The 27,997-nt window shown below is 39.0% G+C and overlaps 1 protein-coding gene across 1 annotated transcript; it reads right to left on the bottom strand.

Annotated features, from left to right (window-relative positions):
- Window positions 1-1,508: 1,508 nt before the first annotated feature.
- TMPRSS12 (transmembrane serine protease 12) lies at window positions 1,509-27,657 on the bottom strand (the record flags this gene model as incomplete). The annotated part of the gene is made up of 5 exons (XM_080812267.1): window positions 1,509-1,760; window positions 4,364-4,506; window positions 20,088-20,359; window positions 26,591-26,786; window positions 27,462-27,657. 5 exons carry the CDS (start codon window positions 27,655-27,657, stop codon window positions 1,509-1,511), a joined length of 1,059 nt encoding a protein of 352 aa, XP_080668393.1.
- Window positions 27,658-27,997: the final 340 nt, after the last annotated feature.

Below are 27,997 nucleotides of genomic sequence, written 5' to 3'. Positions count from 1 at the left end.
CTACCTCCTGAGCATTAAACCAGTAGTGATCCCTAAGAGAATATTTTTTTTTTTTTGAGGGAGAGAGGGAGAGAGAGTGCAGGAACTTAGCTGTGTGTGTGCACGTGCCCGTGAGCACAAATAGGGAGGGGAGAGACCAAGGGAGAGGGAAAGACAGACTCTCAAGCAGACTCCACATTCAGCCTGGAGCCCAATGAGGAACTCAGTCTCAGGACCCTGAGATTATGACCTGAGCCGAAATCAAGAGTTGGATGCTTAACCGACTGAGCTATCCGGGTACCCCTGCCAAGAGAATTAATAGAGGGAAAACTCATGTTTACTTTCAATTAAACCTTGAAATTAGGTTAGAGCAAAACAAAAGGACAACAACAAAAACAAAGTACTTGATTTTAGCTAGTTGAATATAACCAATGGAGCCACCCAGATGCCTCTTAGCTAGTTGAATATAAAAACAAGGATGAGGGGCACCTGGGTGACTCAGTGGGTTAAGCCTCTGCCTTCAGCTCAGGTCATGATCTCAGGGTCCTGGGATCGAGTCCCACGTCAGGCTCTGCTCAGCAGGGAGCCTACTTCTCCCTCTCTCTCTGCCTGCCTCTCTGCATACTTGTGATCTCTCTCTCTGTCAAAAAAATAAATTTTTTTTAAAAAAGGAGAAAATTATTTCTCTTTTACTACATGGGTTCCCAAAGTTCAAAGGAGAAGTGAATTTATTAATAGTAGATACTAATTCAATCAGCTTGTTCTTTTGTTTTAATAACTTAATTTATAGATTAGTCATCATAAAGTTTAGCCCAAGTTGGATTCCCTCTTTTACCTAGCGAGCATTTTCGCCACCTTCCCTCACAGTTTAGAGCCCGAGGAATACAAAATTCAAGCACAGGATTCAAGAAAATAGGTTTAGAAAGTAGGTAAAAGCTGTGAGAAAGTCACATTATAAATTTTTAAATAAGAAGTAAATTATATGGGGTTGTCTGAACCATCATCCTTTTTTGGCCTAAGAAGGGAAGTATTAATATTTTAAAAATTGCTTCAATTAGAATTTTAAAAATAGGCAAATACTTTCTCCAAGTATACGTTAGAACCAGAACCAAGATGATAATTAAAAAATATATATCAAATAAATGGCTTTAAATAAAATCTAACTTGAAATGGTTTTGATTAATTTAACAAAAGAACAGCTTTCATTTTAATTATAAACTCTTTATTATTTGACATTTATATACATAAGGTATCTATTTAATAACTGAAAATTCTATACAAACTCTAGGAAAGTATTCCAAATGTGAAATTATGATTATAACATAAAAAAAATCAGAATACATCAAAGAAGCATGTGATTCAGTGCTAAATTTATAATTACATATTTAATATATCACAATCCTTTTGTTCCAAAAATATTCACATGAGAACTGTAAAATGAGCAATTACTTGCCAAAAGAATAAGTGATATTCATTATATAGTACATGGAAAGGGACACAATGCAAAATAAAGATTCTTCAGAATTTCATTATGGAATTGCTAGTAAGACAACAGAACCTGAGGCTACAAGGACCTGTCCAAGTAGAATATTTATGTTGAATATGCCTTTATTGCTTGCCTGGTAGAGGTGATCTGTCAGCCACTTTTGGTAGAAGGATGGCCCACAATAGACACCAGGAAAATTTTTTCGACCGCAGCCATATCCGTAACTGGTAATTCCCATTACAAAAAATCGTTTATGTTCTGGTAGGTAGCACATTAACGGTCCACCACTATCACCCTATTAAAAAAGTCCCAAAATAGTGTTAGTTGCTTCTAGTAGTCTTTATATGACAGCAAAGCTGGAATAAATTAATCACATTAACCATACATTTATATGAATACACATCTTTAATATACCTTCAAGTTATAAAGATCCATAGGTTTTCAGTCTTATATTCCAACTCAGGCAGGAGGGTTTCAGTCTGGCCTGATATTTAGAGGAGCCCTAAAGCTGGTGAATTAACTTCCTGTCTGCATGGTTTTGAACCAGAATTGTACAAATCACACTGTCTGGATTTTTTTTTAGTACAGTTACTCGGGAGAAATATAATTTAGGAAATAATGTGCAAAATACTGTAACTACCAGTAGAATACTTCTATCACTTAATGCTGAGTGGGAGAAGTGTAACTTTAAGATGGACTCCTTAAAGGAGTCTTTAAGGTGCGTGCATGGTTTGCTAACTAGAGGAGAGGAAGAAACTGGCGACTCGTAAGAGGTGGCGTCTTTCTACATGTTCACGTTGGCTGGTGCAGGGTAACAGGAATAAATGGCTAAGGCTCTCAGTTCTATTACAAACCATAGATTCTGTCCTGGTTTCTGCATGGCTGTCAAGGCGCCAAACACTATCGCTGAGGACTGTTAATCACCGAAAACATCAAGGATGCTGAGATAATGGTTTCAGCACCAAAGATTAAAGACTGTATTTCGAAGGTGTTTTCAGTTCTCTGTAGAAGGTAGGCATTGTATTTTTGGATAATGAGGAAGTTTTGCTTATGAAGGCAATTCAATTAGATGAGATTCTCTACTGTTTTACTCAGAGAAATTTTTTAAAAATTTTTAAAGATTTTATTTATTTGACAGAGAGATCACAAGTAGGCAGAGGGACAGGCAGAGAGAGAGAGGAGGAAGCAGGTTCCCCACTGAGCAGAGAGCCTGATGCAGGGCTCGATCCCAGGACCCTGAGATCATGACCTGAGCCGAAGTCAGAGGCTTAACCCACTTAGCAACCCAGGTGCCCCTACTCAGCAAAATTTTTAAGGAAAAGGACACTAGGAAGATAAACCCTGGATTACAGAAACCAGAATGAGTAGGACAAGGTTCGAGGATAGGGCACTGCTCAGGAATGAAGTGCTGATATATTTAGAGGTAGTGAAGACAAGAGAAATAAAGATTCAAAAAGCACAAGAGACAAAACCAAAAAAATAGATAAATTGACTTCATAAAAATGAAAAAGGTTCTATGCTACAAATCGTAACATCAGGGAAATGAAAAGAGACCACAGAATGGGAGAAAGTATTTGCTAACTGTATATCTGGTAAGGGACTGGTATATAGAATATATTAAAAAAATGCTTATGGCTCAATAATAAAAAGATAATTTTAAAATGGGCAAAGAAGGGGCACCTGGGTGGCTCAGTGGGTTAAGCCTCTGCCTTTGGCTCAGGTCATGATCCCAGGGTCCTGGGATCGAGCCCCGCATGGGCTCTTTGCTCAGCAGGGAGCCTGCTTCCTCCTTTCTCTCTGTCTGCCTCTCTGCCTACTTGTGATCTCTGTCTGTCAAATAAATAAATAAAATCTTTTTTAAAAAATGGGCAAAGAATCTGAATAGACATTTGTCCAAAGATCTACAAATGGCTGGCCCATAATTACGTGAAAAAATGATCCAATCATTAGTCACCGTGGAAACACAAATTAAAGCCACGATGAAATACCACCTCATACCCGCAAGGATGGCTGTGATCAAGAAGACAAGTGCAGACAAGTATGTGGAGACATTGAAGCCTTCATACTGCTGGTGGAAATGTGGAATAGTGTGGCTACTCTGGAATAGAGTTTGGCAGTTCTTCAAAATGTTCAACATGGACCCAGCAATTCCAGTCCCAGGTGGAACTTCCAAGAGAAACAAGAACCCACTTACACATAAAAAATGTATACTCAAGTGCGTATAGCGACATTATTCATAATAGCCAAAAAGTGGAAATAGCTCCAATATCCATCAGCTATGAATGGATAAAATGAAGCACATCCATACAATGGAATATTATCCAGCAATAAAATGAATAAAGTACCAATACATGCTACAATATGGATGAACCTGGGAAACACGTTAAGTGAAAGGAGCCAATCACAAAAGACCACGCATTGAATGATTCTATTCATACGAAATTTCCAGGATAGGCACATCTATAGGGATTAGTGATTGGCTAGGTCTAGGGGTAGGTGGGAGGAGAATGGAGAGTGATTTGTAATGGGTAGAGGCCTCTTTTTGGGTTGATAAAAGTGTTCTGAAATTAGATTATGATGATGGTTGCACTGGTCTGTAAATTTACTATAGACCCATTGAGTTGTACACTTTAAATGGGTGAATTGCATATATGTAGATTATACCTCAATAAAGGTAGTAATAAAAAAAATCCAAAGCAAATTTTGTCTAAAGTGGACCATGAAACCAAGAAAGCAAGAAGATTTGGATTGTTGGGCTGTAGTTAAAAAGGAAAAAAAAAAAGAGTTCAGTACTTGTAAACTTGATAATTAAGACTTCACCAGCAAGTGATCAAAGGCCTTGATGAAGTTTCTTTCTAGCTTTAGAAAAGATTTCAAAGGAAAATTATTTGGTCTTACCCTGCAAGTATCAAAAATCCCATCTTCATGACCTGCACAAAATGAAGTGTCAGGAATCATTTTCCCGTAACTCCACTCAGAGCCACAAATCTTTCGAGAGATATAATGCACTTCCGCTTCCTGTAACACATCTGTAGCATTACCTGTTAACAACAACAACAACAAAAGTACAGTAAATGATTTTGGAGAGCAGGCATTTTGACAGTTAAAATATAAATATATGATATTTATATTATAATATTATAATGAATATATAGTATTTATTATATAAAATATAAAAATATAAAATGTTCGTGTTGAATAGGTTTTCTTTCCCAAGTGGCTCAACAATTGTGTAAGACTGTCTCCATACACGCATGTATATGCCTAAGGAGACTGGAAGAATGGTCGCCAAACGTTCATGGCCATTATCGCTAGACAAAGTTGGAATTTCAGGTCATTTTTGTTATCTTTGTTTTCCTCTATCACTTGAAGGTCTCTTAAAAGGATCTATACTTTTTTTTTTTTTTAAGATATATTTATTTACTTTGGGGGGAAGGGGAGAGGGAGTCTCAAGCACACTTCCCACTTAGCCCTTGTGGGGCTCAATCCCACAGCCTTAAGATCACGACCCCAGTGGGAACCAAGAGTTGGATATCCAAACAACTGCTCTACCAGGCGCCCCAAGGACTTAAACTTTTTACAAAATTGAACTATGTAAAAATTGTCAAGGGGGCGCACCTGGGTGGCTCAGTCGGTTAAGCGTCTGCCTTCGGCTCAGATCACAATTCCGGGGTCCTGGGATTGAGCCCTGCAGCGGGCTACCTGCTGGGCAGGAAGCCTGCTTCTCCCTCACCCACTCTCCCTGCTTGTGTTCCCTCTCTCGCTGTCTCTCTCTCTGTCAAGTAAATAAATAAAATCTTAAAAAGAAAAAACAAAACTGTCAAGGGCCAATGCTGAGATCTGTCTTGGGTTCTAAGTTGTGAGCAATTTTTATTAAATTTTCTAAGAATGGGAAGTTTTGAAGATGGTCTACATGAAAACAAAACATATTTTTAATTCATATACTCCCTTCAGTTCTCTGCTAATCCCTGAACATAAGTGGTTCTCTGCTACTAAAAAGATAGGAAAATACAGGGCAGCACTTCAGGAACTATTAAAGGACAGATTATTGTAAGATTTATCCATAGAAAAGCTTCTGTAACAGCAGCATCTGATCTTAGAGTTGCGGTGGTCACATGTGGTAGCTGAGTATTTTGTGGCCCCTGCATCCTTCCCCATTGTCTGTAGGTGGGCCGATGACCTAACCCTTCCATTCTCCTGGGACACTGATTGGTCTAGGAGTATGTATTGTATTGTATTAAGTGCAATTCTAACCAGCTGGAATACTTCTCTAGCACTGTTCTGTGTTTGTTTTTTTTAAAAGATTTTATTTATTTATTTGACAGACACAGAGAGAGAGCACAAGCAGGCAGAGTGGCAGAAGGAGGCTCCCTACCAAGCAAGGAGTCCGATACGGGACTCGATCCCAGGACCTTGGGATCATGACCCGAGCCGAAGGCAGACGCTTAACCGACTGAGCCACCCAGGCATCCCTTCTCTAGCACTGTTTTAACTGGAGCTGCCAGAGAAAAACCTTTTTTCACAGTAGTCACATGACTGCTTAGATATAAGTTCAAAGCCACTGCAGCCAAATTTGAACTTTTTGACGACAGGCAGCCTGAGAAAATAGTCTATATGCAGAAAGAATAGGCACAGGAAATTGAAATGAAATATGTCCTAATGACATTCAGATTCCTAGATAGAGGCTTCTTAGAGGCCAGCCACATTTCTGCCCTTTATTTAAAAATAGTTAAAATAATACTGGCTGCATATAAAAGCATATTTGTAACATAGAAGTTATAGAATATAATAATGAAATGAACACCTGTGAACCTACCACCCAGTTTGTGAGTCTGAACAATATTAATACAAGTATGGTACTGGTGCAGGACTATTAAAAGTAACTAGAGATTTTCAAAGTGAGTAAGACAGAGAGCTGAGAAACAGACGTCTGGTTTTCTATTCTGTTCGCCTGGTCACTTAGGATATCTTTGCGCAAATATAACAGACACTAATTACTGCAGCTTTAAAATAAACTTTGATTTCTGGATGGCAACACTTCTGACATATTTTTCTTCTGGAGGAGTGACTTGGCTATTCTTAGGTCTTTTAGAATGAGCTTTTTAATTGTCTCAAAACTCATGTTAGGGTTTATCATTCCCTGTTTTTGTTTTGTTTTCAGTTTTTCAGATAGAACTGACATCTTCATGTCAACATTGAGTTGTCCTCTTCAAGCATAAAGTATACCATTCCATTTACTTAAGTATTTTTTTTATGTCTTAAAAACGTTTTAGGATCTTTTCTGTAAAAGGCCTGCAGTCTTTTGTTAGATTTGTTTTAAGCTGCCTAATCAGTTCGGTATTACTGCACATGTTAACTTCTGTTAACTTTCTTCTCCAACATTTTATTATGAGAAATTGCAAACATAAGGCAAAGATGAAAGAATTTCTCCATAAACAACCATTTGCCCGCCTCCTATAGATTCTTCAGTATTTTTGTTTCATCTGTTAACTGTTTTTTTTAAAAGATTTGTTTGTTTGTTTGTTTATTTTAGGGGGGTGGGGAGAGAGACAGAGGGAGAGGGGCAGAGAGAATCTCAAGCAGACTCCATGCTGAGCGTGGAGCCTGACCTGGGGCTTAACCTAACGACCCTGAGATCATAACCTGAGCCGAAATCAAGAGTCAGATGCTTAGGGCGCCTGGGTGGCTCAGTGGGTTAAAGCCTCTGCCTTCGGCTCAGGTCATGATCCCGGGGTCCTGGGATGGAGGCCCATATCAGGCTCTCTGCTCAGCGGGGAGCCTGCTTCCCCCTCTCTCTGCCTGCCTCTCTGCCTACTTGTGATCTCTCTCTCTGTCAAATAAATAAATCTTAAAAAAAAAAATAAAAAGAGACGCTTAACTAACTGAGCCACCCAGTTTCCCCTGTTAGCTTTTTAAAAAATTTCTGTAATTATTTTGGCAATTTTTTATTTAGATTTAATTTCAAAATTATAGAGTAGTAGGAATAGTACAAGGAAGTGTAAAATGGCTTTTACCCAGATTCAGCAATTACTCTTTGTCACTCTTGCATTATCATTAGTACTCTGTATATAAATTTTTCTGAATCATTTGAGAGTAAATGGCAGACCCTGTACTCCCATATTCTTAAATACTGTCATGTATATTTCTTAATAGCAAGGACAGGGGCTCCTGGGTGGCTCAGTGGGTTAAACCTCTGCCTTCAGCTCAGGTCATGGTCTTGGGGTCCTGGAATCGAGCCCCACATCAGGCTCTCTGCTCAGTGGGAAGCCTGTTTCCCCCTCCTCCTCTGCCTGCCCCTCTGCCTACTTGTGATCTCTCTCTCTCTGTCAAATAAATAAAATCTTTAAAAAAAAAAAAAAAGAGCAAGGACATTTTCGGGGCACTGGGTGGCTCAGTTGTTGAGTGTCTGGCTTCAGCTCAGATCATGATCACAGGGTCCTGGGATCGAGCCCCGCATTGGGCTCCCTGATCAGTGGGAAGCTTACTTCTCCCTCTCCTGCTCCCCCTGCTTGTGTTCCCTCTCTCCAAATAAAATAAATAAATTTATTTGTCTCTGTCAAATAAATAAATAAAACCTTAAAAAATTTTTTTTTCTTACATAACCACATTTTCTTACATAACCACAGTACATTTATCAAGATCAGGAAATTAAACACCGGTACAATACTATTAGCCAATTCATGTTTAATCTCTAAGTATTCTTGCATTTTCCAGCTATCTTTCAGTTACAGATTCATAGTTTAATTCATTGTTTATAGTTTAATTCCTTTAAGTTATTTTCTGTCTCTATGATTTGTCCATTCTGGGCATTTCATCATATAAATGGGATCATACAATATGTGGGCTGTTAGGTCAAGCTTGTTTCCCTTAACATAATGTTGTAGCATGTATTAGTACGTTGTTCCTTTTAACGGCTAGATGATATTCCATTGTATGAAAATACCATATCCGTTTATCAGTTGATGGAGTTGTATATCCATTTATCAGTTGATGGAGCTTAGGTTGTTTTGTTTTGTTTTTTGCTATTTTGAATACTGCTGCTATGAGCATTTGAGTACAGGTACTTGTGTGGACATGTGTTTTCATTTCTCTTGGGTATATACCTAGGATTGGAATTTCTGAGTCGTATGGTAACTATATAATTTTTGAGGAACTACCAAACTGTATTCCAAAACCCCTGCGCCATTTTATATTCCCACCAGCAATGCATAAGGGTTCCAGTTTCTCCACATCCTTGTCAACACTTGTTCCTAAAGTTTTGATCATAGACATCCCCGTGGGTGTGACATTTGTTAACTTTGAAAATTACATTTTCTAACTATTGATAGTGTATCAGAATGAAATAGATTGTGGTAGTTTGGTTTTATATCTGGACATTTTACGAGACTCTCTTAATTCAGTGTATTATAGATTCTTTATTGTAGGTAGTTGTATCACCTGTGAATAATGAGCGTTTTGTTATTACCTAAGTCCTATGTGTTTTTCCATCTTTTTCTGGTGTTACTGCACTTGGTAGAACCTCTACTACAACACTGATGAAAGTAGTGACGGTAGGGGAAACTGTTCCTGACTTTTAAAGAAATGTTTTTCTGTAATAATGATGTTTCCTATAGCCTAGAGGTAGATGACCTAATCAGGCTGAGAAGTTCACTTCGTGTCTCAATTGTTACGTTTTTAACAGGGCTTCTTCTGTGCCCACTGAGATAATTTAAAAAAGAATCCTTTAATCAGTTATGAGGGAAACTACCTTAAGAGACTTCTAACATTAAACCACTCTTACATTCCTTAAACTCATCTTGATTATGTTGAATTCCATTTACGCTATTCTTGATAGATTCGGTGTGCTAATAATGTGTTTGGGATGTCTGCATTTATAATATTGGCCTTCCTTGTACTCTACTCCCCTGATGTGGGAATCATATACTGAGTTGGGGTGTGTTCTCTCTTTTTGGATTCTTTGGAGGTATTCAGAGGAAATTTAAACAACCTATCTCTGGTAATTAAGGTAGGGCTCACTTGTTCTGAAGTCTGGTGTTTTATTTTTGAAAACAATAATGACTGATTCAGGGGTGTCTGGGTGGTTTAGTCACTTAAGCATCTGATTCTTGATTTTGGCTCAGGTCATGATCTCAGGGTCATAAGTTGAGCCCCACCTTGGGCTCTGTGCTGGCCATGGAGCCTGCTTAGGATTCTCTCTCTCCCTCTCTCTCTCCTCTTTCTCTCTCTCTCAGAAAAAAAAAAGAAAAATGACTGATGATTTCTGTCACTATGGGTTTGCCTGTTCTAGAAATTTTGTCTTAATAAATCACTTGGCCATAAATATAAGATGGGTGGTCCCCCTGCTCGTCCTCTCTTTTTTGGATTCAATTGTGTCCTGTTGATCTCTAGGCTCTCATTAAAATAAACAAACCAGTACTGTACTGCCTTGATGGCTATAGTTTTATAGTATATTTTGAAATAAGAGTAACTCCCTCAGCTTTGTTGTTTTTCAAAACAGTTTTGGCCACTCTAGGTCTTTTGCCTTTTCATATAAGCTTGTCAATTTGTATGAAAAGTCTTGCTGGGATTTTGATAGGGATTGCATTGAATATATAGGTCAGTCTGGAGAGAACTGTCATATTAACAGTATTGAATCTTCCAATACATAAATGTAGTATGGCATTGATTTCTTAGGTGGTCTTTAATTTCTCTATGTCGTGTTTTGCAGTTTTCAGTGTTAGACCTTGCCCATCTTTTGTTGACTACAATAAATGTAGGTGGATCTCTCTCATTTTTAAAAAAAATATTTTATTTATTCATTTGAGAGAGAGAGAGACAGAGTACAAGTGGGGGGAGGGGCAGAGGTAGAGGGAGAAACAGACTCCCTGCTGAGCTGGGAGCCTGATGCAGGGCTCAATCCCAGGACCCCATGGGTCATGACCTTGAGCCCAAGGCAGATGCTCAGCCGACTGAGCCACCTTTTTTTTAAACCTTAAATGGGTATTTATTGAGCTCCTATAAACTGTTTTTCATAAAATTTAGGAGTTTGGGGCCATATTTTCTTTGAATATTTTTTCTTCTTTTTTTCTTCTCCACTTTCTCTCTTTCCCCTTTCCAGAAATGCCATTTTACATATGTTGGTGTACTTGATGTTGTGCCACAGGTCTCTGAGTGTGCATTCATTTTTCTTCAGTATTTTTTTCTATGTTCTTCAGATCAGGTTACTTCTATTGCTGTGTTTTAGTTCACTGATTCTTTCTTGTGCCATTTCAAATATCTAGAATTTCTATTCAGTTCTTTTTTAAAATTGACTATTTCTCCATAGATAGTCCCTATTTGGTAAATCATTTTCATCACATTTCCTCCTTTAATGATTTGAACAATAGTTACTTTACCTTATTGCGCATATTTAAAGAGCTTCCTTGAAGTCTTTAGCTGCGAAATTCAACATCTGAGTCTATTCAGACTCCATTTCTATTAGCCGCCCCCCCGCATAGGTGACACTTTTGGATTTTTTTTTTTTTTAAATGCATGTCTTATATTTTTGTTGAAAATCGGGTAGTTTAGATAATACAACTCTGGATTTTTATTCCCTCCTCAACAATGCTGTTGTCATTCTTAAAATGATTTACCTGGGCTTAAACTGTACAATCTGTCTTCCCTACAGTGTGTGACTATTGATGTCTCTGCTCAGTGTTTTTAATTCTGATTTTTACCTTTAGTTTAGCTTCATAGGGCTTGGCTCTATATCTGCAGAATTTAGTGGTTAGTGCATGATTTGGGCTGTTGGTGAATGAATCTGTGTGTGGGTTGGGGAATGTGTTAAAAAAGTTCAGTCAGCTTTTTGTTTAATTTTTAGAAGTGAGGAGTGGCAGAGGAGAGGGAGAAAGAGAATCTCAAGCAGGCTCCATGCCCAGTACACACCCTACTCGGGGCTCTATCTCACAACCCTGAGATCATGACCTGAGCTGAAATCCAAAGTCAGATGCTTAACCGACTCAGCCATCCAGGGCCCCTTCAGTCAGTTTTCAAATCTACTTTGACTTTCACTTTATTGTGAGTTCTCTCAGATTTTCCCCACACATGTATGGTTTCCCAGTAAGCCAAAAATATTTGGAGAGCTTATTGACCCATTCTATAGCTCTCTCATTTTGGGGATTTTTCTGTCAAATTTCTGACTGTCTTACTGCTGGCTCTATCAAGGACTATATTCCCAGGCCAGTAGAGCTGTGGATTTTCCCTATTTGTCTCTTGCTACTGAGTCCACTATTTTTTTTTTTTAAGATTTTATTTATTTGACAGAGAGAACAAGCAGGAGGAACAACAGAGAGAGAGGGAGAAACAGGCTCCCCACTGAGCAGGAAGTCCAATGTGGGGTTCGATCCCAGGACCCTGGGATCATCACCTGAGCCAAAGGCAGACACTTACTTAACCAACTGAGCCACCCAGGTGCCCATGAGTTCACTACTTTTATTAGTAATGCTGCTAGCCTGGATTTTCAACTACTTTTCCAAATAGAGTTCACCTTCTGTGGCAACAAGGTTCTTCATAGCTTTAGTAAAACTACTGTACTGACTAATCTGAGAGGGGAGTTGGGAGAACCCACAAGCAAGAAAGCTGCAAATTCCTCTTTTTACCCAAATTTATAGCTGTTATAAATATTCCTCAATTCGTTGTGTACTTTGGTTGATTTTCAGGACCCTAAAGTAGTCACTTTTGATGATTTTGTCTAGTTTATATTTATTTGGGGGAAGAGGATTTGCCAACCTCCCCATGCCATCACAGCCAAAATTTCTGTTCCTTTTATTTGTAAATTTATCATAATCAGAGTTCACAGTTTGTACATTAGCTATCTTTGAACTTGGAGTTTTGCTTTATGGCCTAATAAGTGGTCAATTTTTTTAAAGATTGATTTATTAGTTTGAGAGAGAGTGTGTGCCTGTGCAAGTGGGGGGAGGGGCAGAAGGAGAGAATCTTCAAGTGACTCCTGCTGAGCGAGGAGCTGGACTCAGGGCTTGATCTCATAACCCATGGGATGATGACCTGGGCTGAAAACCAAGGGTTGGATGCTTAACCAAATGAGCCACCCAGGTCCCCCCAAGTGGTAATTTTTTATAAAGATTCCACCTACACTTGAAAAGATAAAAAAGCCTCTGAATTTTTGAGTGTACTGATTTGTCTATTAAATCAAGCTGGCTAATTATGTTGTTCAAATATTCCAAATCTTTACAAAGTTTGATAAAAAACAGATTTTTTATTGTTAAATAAAAAGAGTTCTATCATAGAGGAGTTATAACATTTGCTGTACAATTCTATTTTTCCTTAATATTATCTGAGTCCTGTTTATTAGGCTCAGAAGTCTAGAATTGTTCTATCTTCTTGGTGAGTTGAACCTTTTCTAAATAAAAATGATCTTTTTTTGTCCTTTTGTTTTAAAGTCTATTTTATCTTAAAGCCTATTTTGTCTGTAATTTGCATAGTGATACTAGCTTTCTTTTCATTTTAATTTAATTGATATATTTCTTTACTGTTGTTTTACTTCAGTCCTTCCATATCCTTACATTTTAGGTATCCCCTTAGATAAGGTGGATTTCCTACTCCCTAATCCGATTTTCTGTCTTTTAACTAGTGGTTTGGTCCATTAACATTTATTGTGATTATGGATATATTTGGGCTTGTTTCTACTGTCTTATTTTATACTTTCTATTTTTCTCAGTTTTCCTAGGCTTATATCTCCCTTCTTGATTTTTTATTAAGATGTTCTTTATTTTCTTATTCCTTAGGTTTCTTATTCCATTCCAAGTTATATCCCCTATTTGCTTAAATCTAATGTTGATCAGTATGTTAACACTTCTGAATAATACACAGACCTGAGGCTACTTTAACTCTGATCACACCATTTGAAACACAGCTCCCCCCCCCCCAATATTTAAGTATAGTTTTTTAAAATCCCACAAATTATACATTATTTTTATTGTATTCCAAGGTTTCCCAGTCTCAGCACTATTGACATTGTAGGCCAGATAATTCTTTGTCGTGGAGGGTGAGAGAACTACCCCGTGCGTTGAAGGATGATGAGCAGTAATCCTGGCTTCTACCCACTAATATGCCAGTGGCATACTTACACCCTGCCTAGTGGTAACAAACTTTTCTCCAGACAGTACCAAATGTTCCCTGGGGACAAAATTATCCTTTGTTGAGAACCACTGTTGTATACAGTATTTACCTATATAGTTATCTATTTTTGCTCGCTTCTGCATTATGTACCTCCCTTTTGGCATCTTTTTTTTCTTTCTGATACATTTCTTACTTCCTTTGGTGAAAGATTATTGGTGGTAAAGTCAGTTTTAGTTCCCTTTTATTCTCCAATGATAGCTTAGTTGGGTGCACAGTTGTGGGTTCATTTATTTTCTCTCAGTACTTTGACCATGACATTTCATTGTATTTTGACTGTCATTATTGCTATTGAGAAGTTTTCTGAAAACCAACCAGTAGTTATTTTGTCAGGATTTTTTTTTTAATTTTCTGGCTGTATTCAGACTTCTTTGGTTCCCCCCCCCCCAAAACTTCATTACAGTGTTTGAAAAGGAATTACATTTTGTTCTGGATATCCATTTGTATTGGAATATCCATTTTACTCATGGATATCTGGATTCATGTTTTCCATCAGTTACAGAAAAATTTCAGCCCAAATCCATTGAATATTGCCTCTCCTCTATTCTCTTCATTTGTTCGTTCTTGCACTCTCATTAGATGTATATTTGACTTTCTTATCCCATTTTTCTTATATCTTACTTTCTGTCATAATCTCTTCTTTTTTCTCTGTGCCACAGTCTAGGCAGTTTCTTCAGATATATCTGCTGGCTCACATATTTTCTCTAGAGCTGAGTCGAATATGATGCTTAACTCATCCAGTGAGTTACAAACTTTAGCAGTTACATTTTTTTCATTTTTAAAGATCCTATTTGGTTCTCTCTTATTCTTTCTCTCTCTCTCTTTTTAGAGATGGGGGAGGGCCAGAAGGAGAGGGAGAGAGAGAATCCCAAGTAGGCTCCATACCCAACATGGGCCCCAACACAGGGCTTGATCTCACAACCCTGAGATTATGACCTGAGCTGACATCAGACTTACCCACTGAGCCACCAAGGCACCCCTGGTTCTCTTTTAAATCTGCCTGGTCATTCTAGATAGTCTATTGCTTATTTCTAATTCTGTTTTTTAATTTCTTCAAACAATTTACATATACTTATTTTGTATTCTACACCTAAAATATTAATATCTGAAATCCTTGGGGGATTTCTGTTGAGTTTCATTATTATGGCTTTTCTCCTAACATGTTTGGTGATCTTTGATTGTAAGCTGATATTTGGTTGATTTTAATCTGTGGGAATCCTAAGTATTTTCAGACCTGGTACTAATTTAGTCCATTGAGTTTATTTCAATTATTATATTTTTTATTAATTTTTTTTATTTTTTTTTAAGATTTTATTTATTTGCCAGAGAGAGAGTACACACAAGCAGGCAGAGAGGCAGGCAGAGGCAGCGAGAGAAGCAGGCTCCCTGCTGAGCAAGGAACCCGATGCGGGACTTGATCCCAGGACCCTGGGATCATGGCCTGAGCTGAAGGCAGCGGCTTAACCAACTGAGCCACCCAGGCGTCCCTTATTAATTTTTTTTTAGAGAGAGCACACACGTGAGCTGAGGGGGAGGGGCAAAGGGAGAGAGAGAATTTTTTTTTTAATTTTTTTAAAGATTTTATTTATTTACTTGACAGACAAGAGATCACAAGTAGGCAGAGAGGCAGGCAGAGAGAGACGGGGAAGCGGTTCTCCACTGAGCAGAGAGCCCGATGTGGGGCTCGATCCCAGGACCCTGAGATCATGACCTGAGCCAAAGGCAGAGGCTTAACCCACTGAGCCACCCAGGCGCCCTGGAGTGAGAGAATCTTAAGAAGGCTCCACACCCAGTGCAGACCCTGACGTGGGGCGCGATCTCACAACCTTGAGATCATGACCTGAGCTGAAATCAAGAGTCAGACACTTAACTGACTGAGCCAACCAGGTGCCCCTCAATTATATATTTTTAAATTATTATCATTGTTTGGTTCTTTTATATAGCTCCTTTTTATTCATATTTTTAAGCACATCTTTTATTTCTTGTACTATATTAAATACCTTTTTATTATTTGATCCCAATATCTGACATTTTTGCAGGTCTTTTGATGTCTGTTGTTCCTGCTGACTCTTACTCATAATACCTTATTTGCTTTGGTGTTTAGTGATTTTTAAAATTATAATCCATTTTCATTTAAACTTTATCAGGTGAAATTCTTTTGAGGTCTTAGATGAAATTCAGTTTCTATACAAATGATGTGCATTTGATTCTCTCAGCCGCCTAGAGACCTTAACAGTCTATGACCTATTTAACCTAAATCCTAAGCCTGAGTCTTTCTATTCAGAGTGATTTGGGGCAGCAACTCCATATGAGTGGTATTTGCAATTACATGTTTTCTGGGAAAATTCCTACCTTTTTCCCTTTAATGAAGCAGTTTTCCTAGAAATCCTGGGGGTGGGGGTGGAGGTTGAGGATGCTTTGGTTTTATCTTGTTCTTTAAAAAAAATAAACTTAATTTCATAATAATTAGAGTCACAGGAAGTTGCAAAAGTAGTACAGTGAGGTCCAGGGTACTCTTTATCCTGCTTCCTGAAATGGTTGCATCTGTGTAACTGACGTACAATATCAAAATCAAGAAACTGACATTGGGGGGGGTGCCTGGGTGGCTCAGTGGGTTAAAGCCTCTGCCTTCGGCTCAGGTCATGATCCCAGGGTCCTGGGATCGAGCCCCACATCGGGCTCTCTGCTCCGTGGAGAGCCTGCTTCCTCCTCTCTCTCCCTGCCTGCCTCTCTTGCCTACTTGTAATCTGTCTGTCAAATAAATAAATAAAATCTTAAAAAAAAAAAAAAAGAAAGAAACTGACATTGGTACAATGTGTGTCGCTCAGCGCCACTTAATCGTATGTGTACATTCTTAACCATTGCCTCCACAATTAAGATATGGAACTATTTCACCATCACAAAGATCTCCTTTAGGCTACCTAGCCTTTTTACACCTAGCAACCAATAATTAGTTCTCCATCTCTAATTTTGTCATTTTGGGAATGGTATATAAATGGAATCATATAGAATGTGTCTTTTAAAAATGGCTTGTTTTCACCTAGCATAATGCCATCTAAGTTGATGCACATATCAATAGCTAATTCCTGTTAATTGTTTAGTATCATTCTGGGTTAAGGATATACAACAGTTTGTTTAATCATTCCCCTAATTAAATATGTTTACTTTTTCCCAGTTTTGGGATATTACCAATAAAGCTTTTGTGAATATTTGTGAACAGGTTTTTGTGTGGAAATACGTTTTCACTTCTCTGGGATAAATGCCCAGGAGTGTGATTGTTGGGTCATATCATAAATATATGTACGTGTGTGTGTGTTTTTTTTAAAGATTTTATTTATTTTTGTGACAGACAGATATCACAAGTAGGCAGAGAGTCAGAGAGGAAGGGAAGCAGGCTCCCCGCCAAGCAGAGAGCCCGATGCGGGGCTTGATCCCAGGACTCTGAGATCATGACCTGAGCCAAAGGTAGACGCTTAACCGACTGAGATATCCAGGCGCTCCCATGTGTGTGTTTTTAAGAATTATATCTCTGGGGGTGCTGCAGGGCACAGTTGGTTAAGCAACCTACTCTTGGTTTCGGCGCCGGTCATGATCTCAGAGTCCTGGGACTGAGCCCTGTGTCAGGCTCAGTGCTCAGCTCGAAGCCTGCTTAGGATTCTCTCTCTCTCTCTCCCTCTCAGAAGGAAGGAAGGAAGGAGGGAATGATATCTCTGGTGTTTGGTGCATACACATTTAAGATTTCTATGTCTCTTCTGTAGATTTACCTTTATATCATTGTTATGTTCCTCATTGTTCCTAGTAGTTTTATTTGCTCTTAAATCTACTTTATCTGATGTTAATGTAGCCATTCTTGCTTTTTCTTTTTTTTTTCTATTCCAGTTTTCTTTTGATTAATGTTGCCATGATATATCTTTTCCCATCCTTTTATTTTCAACCTGCCTGTATCGTATTTAAAGTGAACTATGTATAGATGAACTACACACTGCGTCATGAGTCTGACTCATTCTTGGAGTGTAGCCCTCTGGCTCCAGCTTGATGAGAATCTCCCCTCACACACTTGAGCGGCTTTGTTTTCAACGCTCTCAGGCCCCATGAGACCACAGAAATTCATATTCAGTGTTACTACTGGCAAATACCCTCAAGATAAAAGCCAAACTGCTTCAGTTACCTAAGTTCCCATCTTCACATTCAGTCCTTGACCTGTGTATTTTCTCTGTTAATAGTTTTCACAGGGGGATGCCTGGGTGGCTCAGTCGGTTAAGGTCTGCCTTCAGCTCAGATCATGGTCCCGGGGTCCTGGGATCCAGTTCTGCATTGGGCTCCTTGCTCAGCAGAGAGCCTGCTTCTCCCTCTGCCTGCTGCTCTCCGTGCTTGCGTGCGTTCTCTCTCTGACAAATAAAATCTTTAAAAAAATAAAATAGTTTTCACTGGGAAGGTTGGTGTGTGCGTATAATTGACCATGTTGCTGGAGAGCAAACTTAGTCCTTAAAACAGCTCTCTGTCAGGTGTTATTGCTCTCATCTTACAGATCATGACAATGTATGACAGTGTGAAAGATGGTATAATATAGTGGAAGCAAGAGTTTTGAGGCAGACCAATCTGGGATTGAATTTTTACTCCTCACTTAGCTGTGTAACTTTGGACAGCTTGCTTAACTTCTTTATTTTATTTTATTTATTCATTTATTTATTTATTAAGATTTTATTTACTTGTCAGAGAGAGAGTGTGTGTGTGAGCACAAGCAGGGGGAGCATCGGGGAGAGGGAGAAGCAGGCTCCCTGCTGAGCAAAGTTCCCAATATGAGACTTGATACCAGGACCCTGACATCATGACCTGAACCAAAGGCAGATGCTTAACCAACTGAGCTACCTAGGCATCCCTCATTTAACCTCTTTAAATCTGTTTATATATCCATGTCATAGTACTTCTCATAGGTTATTGAGGGCATTAAATGAGAAATGCATTAAGGGGCTTAGCATTTTATTAAGTACCTAGCCCTGAATAAATGGAAGCTACTTGGATCACTGTTGTTCTAACTGTTGTTAAGGAGTCAATAACTTGCCCATGGTCATTCAGCTAGTACATGGCAGGGCTGAGATTCAGGCTTACGTCTATGATTCTAAAGCCCATAGTCTTTTCCCTACACATGTTGCTTTCTTAACTTGTTTAAACAGCATTCACAGAGGAAAAAATAAAAATAGTTCTTCAAAGATCTTTCATACATCTATCTGTATCATATCTAAATAATCTACACTTATTTAACTATTTTAAAGTTGAGGGTTTTTTTTTAAGTTTATGTATGTACGTATGTATGTATGTAATCCCTATACTTAACATAGGTCTCGAATTCACAACTCCAAGATCAAGGGTTGCATGCTCTTTGGACTGAGCCAGCCAGGTGTTTCTAATCTACACATATTTTTTTTTTACAGATTCATTGATCCATTAAGGAGAGAGAAGAGGGAGTGTCAGAGGGAGGTGGGGAGAGAGAGAATCCCAAGCAGATTGGGATCCTCCCCGCTCAGTGGGGAGACTGATGTGGGGCTCATCCCAGGGACCTGAGATCATGACCCAAACCAAAACCAAGAGTCAGACGCCCAATCAACTGAGCCACCCAGGCACCCCTCTACACATATTTAAATGGCTAATTTCCATAGGGAATAGAAAAAAGAGTCTCAGCACTTGAACTCATATATTGCTAACTAGACTTTGATTCCATCAAGAACAGTTGGTACTTAATACAGTACTTAGCTATTCAGGCTGTAGAATAAGGAAGACCTTGATTTGTGCCCTAGCTTCTCAACCGCTCAGATCCACAACTCCTGGTCTGTTAAATGGGAATAATGACATTAACTTCCTAACAGGAATATTTTGAAGATAAGATAAAATAATATATTTAGAAAAAGGCATAAAGCATGGTAAATGCTCCCAAATGGTAACTATTTTTAGAACCAAAGGCAGAGACCATTTTCTACATTTATTTGTTCATAGTTCATAGTAGTTCAACCAGTCAATAATTAGTGCTCATTTGTGCACTAAAGAAAATATAGGGCACTCAACCTGTTTGATATTAAACAGGGTATTGAATTAAAAGGACACTAAATTTGATTCCTGACAGCCAGAAGCTTATTGTTTACAATAAGCAATCCTCTTACAGAGCTGGTTCTATCATCTATGAGTCTCAGAAACCTACAAAAACACTTAGAATCATCATTCTTTCTGAGAATGGTTAAAGGTTCAAATATGTTAGCAAGCATAACTGGAGAAAGTCTCTATTTCTGTTTTGGAAGATAACTTTCTCTTTCCTACAAGGAAGAAAAAAAATACAAGAAAAGAAGACTTTTCCTTTTCAATGGTTTATAAAGACCTATTGCTCAAACTCGTGATATAAAGAGATGAATATACAAAAGGGTTCACCCTCTCCAATAACCAGGAAAAAATGTATAAATAAAATTCAGACTGTAATTACCTTCTTCTTCTGTTCTTCCCCAGCCGCTTATGAAACACTTTGTGTTTTGGTCCAGTTTTTGGAAGACATCAAAAGGCAGACAAATAGGCTGAATATACTCAGTATACCTCACTGCTTTTTTTAAGTGAAATAGTGCAATATCATTTACGTAATTTTCCAAATTGAAGTCTGGATGGATAATGATTGCTTTAACTTTTATCTTCTTGGAGTGTGGATGATGATGCCCTTTTAAACTATTAGTTCCAATCACAGCTCTCCACATTAAAGGATCTCTGAAAGAGAGTAAATGGTATTATAAACATGTTATTTTAACTAGATAAATATTCTCAATCTCCTAGTTTTTCATTTTTCTCATGTTAGATTAGAATAGAATCCTACTTTCATGTACATGAGGTCACATCAAATAAAAACCAATATATCATGATGTAGGAAAGGAGAAAAAGATCAGTAGAACAGAGGGTCCCCAGGTTCAAGTATATGACATTTTAATATATGATTAAGGTAGCACCTCTTATTTGTGGACAAAAGAATGAATGACTTGATAAATGGTATTGGGACACCTAGCTAACTAACTAGTTTGAAAAGTGAAATAAGGTGGTGCCTGGGTGGGTCAGTGGGCTAAAGCCTCTGCCTTCGGCTCAGGTCATGATCCCAGGGTCGTGGGATCGGGCTCTTTGCTCAGCAGGGAGCCTGCTTCCTTTCCTCTCTCTCTGCCTGCCTCTCTGCCTACTTGTGATCTCTGTCAAATAAATAAATAAAATCTTAAAAAAAAAGAAAAAGAAAAGTGAAATAAAATTAAATCTCTGAAAAACATTAAACAGTAAAATAAACTTGATTAAATGTTTAAATATAAGAAATTTTTTCAATATAAAAGTCTCCTTTTAGAAATACATAAGGTGGTATGTCTGAGAGTTGCTTCAAAATAATTGAAGGAAGGGGTTGATGAGGATAAAGATGAAATAAGTTCAGGGATGTGTTGGTAACTTGAAGCTGGGTGATAGGCTTATGGGAATTCATGAAACTATTCCCTTTACTTTTATAAATTTTGAAGTTTTAGAATGAAACATTTGTATATTAAATTAGCATGAGAATTATAAAAATTAAACCAGAAAGAAAATGTAGATGACTACATAACAATGATAGCACTGATGTAAAACAGGAAGCAACTAATGGATCTTGACAATCTTAAAAAAACAAAACAAAACAAAGAACAAGTAAAAAACCAAACTGAAAAATCTTTTGCAAGTCAAAACCAACAATTAAAATGTTAAGCATTTAATAGTTGTTACATTTGGAAGTGGATTGGGAAGGAGGACTTTTTACTTTATACATTGTTTACAGATGCTGAAATTCCTTTTCGTCCTTCAAATTGGCAAAGTTTATGAGTGTGTGTGTGTGTCTGTCTGTCTGTCTGTCTGATAATGCTCAGGACAAATAACAGTTATAAAAACAAAGGAACACTTATTCATGTGGAATGTATAAACAGGTATCTTGGCAGCATGTACCAATAGTCTATAAAAGTTGCGTTGTATTTTGTTTTAAGATTTTATTTATCTGAGAGACAGCAGGGGGAGGGGCAGAGGAAGAGGGAGAGAGAGAATCACTAGCAGACTCCTTGCTGAGCACAGAGTCCAACTCAGGATTCGATCCCAGGACCCTGAGATCATGACCTGAGCCAAAACCAAGAGTTGGAAGCTCAACTGACTGAGCCACTTAGGCACTCCAAATTGCACTGTAGATATTTAGCTATCTTAAAAATGGTTTAGGCGACCTCTAGAAAGTTTACCAAAAAAATTTAAAGCCCTAGTTCTATTTTGTATAAAAAGAAATCATTGCTTTAAGCTACTTTGAAATAATGATTGTTCTTTTCTTTTCCAAACTTATTCAATTTATATTCCTTATTCACTTCAATTTATATCAGACCATAAGATGAAAAAACAGGCTGTGTACACTGAACACTGCAAAACATTGCTGAAATCAAAGAAGACCTGAATAAATGGAAAGACATCCCTTGTTCATGAATTGGAAGGCTTAATATTATTAAGATGACAATACTGTCCAAGGAGAGCTACAGATTCAATGCAATCCCTATAAAAATCTCGATATTTTTTGAAGAAATAGAAAAACCCATCTTAAATTCATACAGAATGTCAAGGGACCCAAATAGCCAAAATAATCTTGAAAAAGAAGAATGCAGTTGGAGGACTCACATTTCCAGACTTCAAAACTATAGCAAAGTTACAGTAACCCAAACAGTATAGTACTGGCAAATATATACACACCCCAATGAAAAAGGGTAGAGAGCCCAGAAATACAGCCTTGCATATGGGCTCAAGTGATTTTCAACAAAAGTGTTGAGACAATTCAGTGGGGAAAGGACAGGCTTTTTCAATAAATCTTGCTGGCAAAATTGTATATGTACATACAAAAGAATGAAGTGGAACACTGACCTTATACCATATGCAAAAATTAACTCAAAATAGATAAAGGCCTAAATATAAAAGTAAAACAAGGGACTCCTCAGTGGCTCAGTTGGTTAAACGTCTGCCTTTGACTCAGTGGGGGGGGGAGGTCCTTGCTCAGCGGGCATCCTGCTTCTCCCTCTACCTGCCACTCTCCCTGCTTGTGCTCTCTCTCTCTCTGACAAATAAATAAATAAGATCTTTAAAAAAAAACTGGAGAAAACCTTCATGATACTGGATTTGGCAATGATTTCTTAGATATAACACCAAAAACACAGGTAACCCAAAAAATCAAATAAATAAATGGAACTTCTTCAAAAGTAAAAACTTTTGTGTGTCAAAGGACATTTTCCAAGAGAGTGAAAAGACAACCCACAAAATGAGAGAAAATTTTTTCAGATTATATATTTGATAAGGGATTGATATGAAGAATATAAAAAGCACTCCTACATCTCAACAAAAATCCCAATTAAAAATGGGCAAAGGATTTAAATGGATACTTCCTTTTTTTAAAACTTTTTTTTAAAAGATTTTATTTATTTATTTATTTGACAGAGTGATCACAAGTAGGCAGAGAGGCAGGCGGTGGGGAGGGGGGGCTGGAAGCAGGCTCCCTGCTGAGCAGAGAGCCTGATGCGGGGCTCGATCCCAGGACCCTGAGATCATGACCTGCGCTGAAGGCAGAGGCTTAACCCACTGAGCCACCAGGCACCCCTAAATAGATACTTCTTCGGAGAAGATATACAAATAGCCAATAAGCACATGGAAAGATGTTTAACATCATTAGTCATTAGAGAATTGCAAATCAACCACAGTGAGATACCACTTCACACTCATTAGGACAGTTATGATAGTAGTAGTGTAAGTGTAAATAGTGTAAGTAATAGTGTAAGTGTAATTTTTTCTAATCCGTGTGGAGCACTGGGAAACAGAAAAAACAAATTTAAGAGATACTGCATAGAGAAAGCAAATTCCCTGGGTCACAGAGCTGTTGTTGATGCCGTTATCTGAAAGGCTAGAGAAGGAACAGGATTGGAGGAGAGATTTTATTCATTTTCCAACTTACTGAGACAGTGACTCCAGTAAAAACATATATAGTAGGGAGCTGGAAATATGACTCAGCTGGAAAGACTTGGGGTTTCCAGCACATGGTGATTGCTGAAACAGAAATAGATGAGACATCTCTAGAAGAGCATACAGATAAGGCAAGAGGATGAGTGGAAATGTTGCCATTTAGATGATGACAAAGACTCATCAAGGAAAAGGAGAAAATTAGAGGGGACTTAGAAATTAAGAAAAGAGATAGTTTCTAGGAGAACAGTGGTCAGCTTTGCCACATTATGAAGATCAAATAGGATGGGGACTGAGAAGAGGTCATTGGATTTGGCATGGAGGGGGATCTCTAATAGTGTGTTTGGAGCACAGAAATAAGACTGCATTTGGCATTTTATAAGTCAGTGCAGATGAAGTAAAAGGGAGTCTCTCAAATAGAAGAGAAGAAACGGTAGGGTTCGTCGATAGGTTGCTTCGGTTTTTAAATAACGATGGAGTGACCTAAACATGCTTGAGGGTTGTAGGGAAGAAACCTGGGAGAAGACTGAAAAGTACTAGAGACAGTGAGGTATAATGCTACAGCACAGGTTGAAGAACCGGCTTTGGGTCAGGGGGCTGTTATTTAACAGCAGTGTGATCATGGGCAGTTACCACCTCTCCCTCATCTCTGGATTCCTCAAGTGTAAAACAGAGGTGATAACAGCTATCTCAGAGAGTTACTGGGAGGGCTTTTTTTTTTTTTTTTTAGATTTTATTTTATTTGAGAGCAAGCACAAGCAGGTGGAGCTTGTGCTTGTGCTTGTCCTTCTGTCCCTCCAGAAGGAGAGGGAGAAACAGACTCAATGCTGAGCAGGGAGCCCGAGGCGGGACTCGATCCCAGGACCCTGGAATCACGACCTGAGCCCAAGGCAGACACTTAACCGACTGAGCCCCCCCAGGCTCCCCAGGGCTTTTTTTTTTTTTTTTAACACAGAATTATATGTAACATCCTTAGTACCTCATCTCGGAGCAAGTCTTTGATAAATGTTTGTTCTAAGAAGGAAAAAGGGATAGTTGATGGTGCAAGGTTTAGGAAATGAGGGGGACTGGAACAGAGTGTAGCAAAGTTAGTCCTCTGAAAAGTAGAGAATATGCCTCAGTAATGTCTGTTGCCTCAGCAGCTAGACCAGTCCCTAGCATATAACATACATTCAGTCAATGTTGAATAAAGGAGTGAAAACTTCAATAAGATTTAGTCTTGAGAAATGTTAAGTGGAATATGACAGTATCTTCAAATGCTTGGAGGAGGAATTGGGTTAAATATATATGGCTTCAGAAAGCAGATTTAAAAAAAAAACAAAACAACAAAAAACCAAGACACTTATTTCAACATAAGAAAAGCTTCCTAAGAATTAAAGCTGTCTGAAAATGAAATTATATTCTTCCCAAGGTAGCAATCCATCATCACGAGAGATGTCTCAAATAGAGAGCCGTATGGGATAGTTATGGTTATGTGTGTGGGTTTCATTCTGGCAAACCTGGAGTTGATCCTTGATTTTGTTGCTCTCCAGCCATGAGCAAGGTACATGAGAATGCCTAAGTCTGGGATGTCTGGGAGGCTCAGTCGATTAAGCATCTAGCTTTGGCTCAGGTCATGATCACAGGGTCCCAGTATCAAGTCCCACACTGGGCTCCTTGCTCAGTGGGCAGCCTGCTTCTACCTCTGCTTTCTCTCAAATAAATAAAAAAAAAATCTTAAAGATAGCATTTTAAGGGTGCCTGGCTGGTTCAGTCAGTGGAGCATAGGACTCTTGATCTTGGGATCATGAGTTCAAGCCCCATGTTGGGTATGGACTCCACCTAAAAATAAATAAATAATAGGGGCGCCTGGGTGGCTCAGTGGGTTAAAGCCTCTGCCTTCGGCTCAGGTCATGATCCCAGAGTCCTGGGATCGAGCCCCACATCGGGCTCTCTGCTCCACGGGGAGCCTGCTTCCCCCCCCCCCTCTCTCTCTGCCTGCCTCTCTGCCTACTTGTGATCTCTGTCTGTCAAATAAATAAATAAAATCTTTAAAAAAATTAAAAAAAAAATAGCATGCTGTACAGGCATTGTAAAGAACAGAATCGATTCCAACCTCTGAAATTCTTCTTCTAGATCTCTTTCTGTACCCTTAATTTATAACTTAGTATCTTATTATTTTTCTACCTCAATTCCTCAGAAGGTAAGTTTATGGAACTGAAATGTATGTTTGAAAAATGTAGTATACAGGGGCACCTGGTGGCTCAGTCAGTTAAAGTGGCTGCCTTCAGCTCAGGTCATGATCTTGGGATCCTGGGATCAAGCCCTGTGTCCAGCTCCCCGCTCAGCAGGGAGTCTGCCTGCCTCTCCCTCTGCTCCTCCCCCATTCATGGGCGCATGCGTGCGCTTGCTCTCTCAAATAAATAAAATCTTAAAAAAAAAACAAAAACAAAAAACTATGATCCAATGGTGAGAAAGAAAAACACATGGTTACCATACAATAATTTTAAAAGCTAAAGACAATTGTCATTATTTAAAGCACAGTCTGACAAATTCCCATAGGCCAAATCTGACTGTCTCCTATTTTTTAACAGTCCATGAGGGGAAAAAAAAGTGTTTTTTATACTCTTAGATGGCTGGAAAACAAAAACAAAAATACTATTTTCAAATTTCAGTGTTCATTAATAAAGTTGTATTGGATCACAGAACATTTATTCAATTGTATTGTCTATGGCCACTTTGGTCCCATAGTGGCAGGGCTAAGTCATTGTGACAGAGTCCTTAACATTTTTTACTATTTTACTATTTTACAGAAAGCATAAACCTCTGATTTATAGGATTCATTTCAACAAACAGTGTGCTAGTGTAAAACATTATGGCTACTTGTAAACACACAGCTTAACTGAACATGGCTGAAATCAAATGGTCCTCTACTACTACAAAGTATCCCCCAAGAGAATAAAATAGAGGAGTTGTGCTCTGAATACATACCTAGTATCCTTAGTGCAGTGGGCAGCTGTGAGGACCCACTTACTTTTCACTAAGCTTCCCCCACATATATGAGCAAGAATTTTGCCTGATTGAATCTGCAGGCTAACTACCCATGGCCATGCGCCAGTTTGAGCTGCTGTGCCCCCTACTATCCGGGACCCTTCCAATATATCTGCAAGTGGTGCTGTCCCACAATCTAAAAATAAAAATCATATATTATTTGTACTGAACATCTGATGATATGTATTCATAATCTTAACATACTAACAGAATCTTTTAGATTCCTATTTTAAAAAACAGATAAAGCAATCTGGATACCTAAGGCTTGCCCATATTTTGGGGGGGAAAAATCTTGAAGGAGATTTAAGACAAATATGCCTTAAATGATCACTACAAATAGAAAGGCATTAAATCAACACAGTTCGTTAAAACTCTATTCCCCCAAAATCTAAAAAGGAGGTAAGTTTCTCTGACCAGGTATCACGTTGTTTCCCAGACAAAATGGCAATTAAAGAGCCTGGGAGTGGTGAAGCAACAACTATACTTCTAATATTTGCTATTTGACTGTTGGGTGAATTTTTCTCAAGTGTAGTAGGACAAGGTCAACTACCAGCCTTTTCAACTCTGAATTCCTAACCTTTAAAGTGGGAATGACAAACCTCAGAATGTTTTGAGCATAAACAGCCGCGCTCTACAAGTGTATGGCATTTTTGCTACGATGACTACTACACTGTCATAATTAACCAGACTGCGTAGGTCTGTACATTTTAAAGGCAGTTGGGCCAGCAGAAAAGGAGGGAGCCAAATTCACACACTGCAGAAGTGGGCAGCACGCACGGGAAGCTGTTCAAAGAAGGGAATGAACCGATACTGCCCTCTGCGGCCCCCGCTTCCTTCATGGCCTGGAGCACCTTCCGCCCCCCTTGCGCGGCCTCCCGCCACACAGGGGCACTGGCCTGCTCCCGCCAGGAGCTGCGCCCAGTCCTTCCGGGGAGTGAGTGGAGTCCGGAGTCAGGGAGAGTGCTCCCCACGAACAGCAGCACGGCGCTCAGGAGCCCCAGCCCCATTTGGAAACTCCTGGTGGGCAAGATGGCGGCAGGCATGGGCTGCCTGCGTAGGCCGCGAGCTCGAGGCCTAGGAGACAGGCACGCGGGGTGGGAGGGCCAAGCCCGCCGAGGAAGCCAGGGGTGTGGCGGTGGGAGGCCTGGGAGGCTGGTGCGGTTGCCGGGATGCGTGAGTCCTTTGGGTGGTGTCCGAGTTGGCGTCCACTCATTGGACAGATGCAAGGGAGGAGCCTGCGCCCTGCAGGCCTCTGAGTGCTCATTAATGGGCCAGACCCACTGGCTTGTGCCATACAGCTGGGCTTTTGTGCTGAGAGGGGAGTGGAGAACAACTGGGCCCTGCTAG

Source organism: Martes martes (genome assembly GCF_963455335.1).
Source record: "Martes martes genome assembly, chromosome: 8".
Taxonomy (NCBI): domain Eukaryota; kingdom Metazoa; phylum Chordata; class Mammalia; order Carnivora; family Mustelidae; genus Martes; species Martes martes.
The sequence above is the reverse complement of the archived record's forward strand: the minus strand, read 5'-3'. Positions and strand labels throughout refer to the sequence as shown.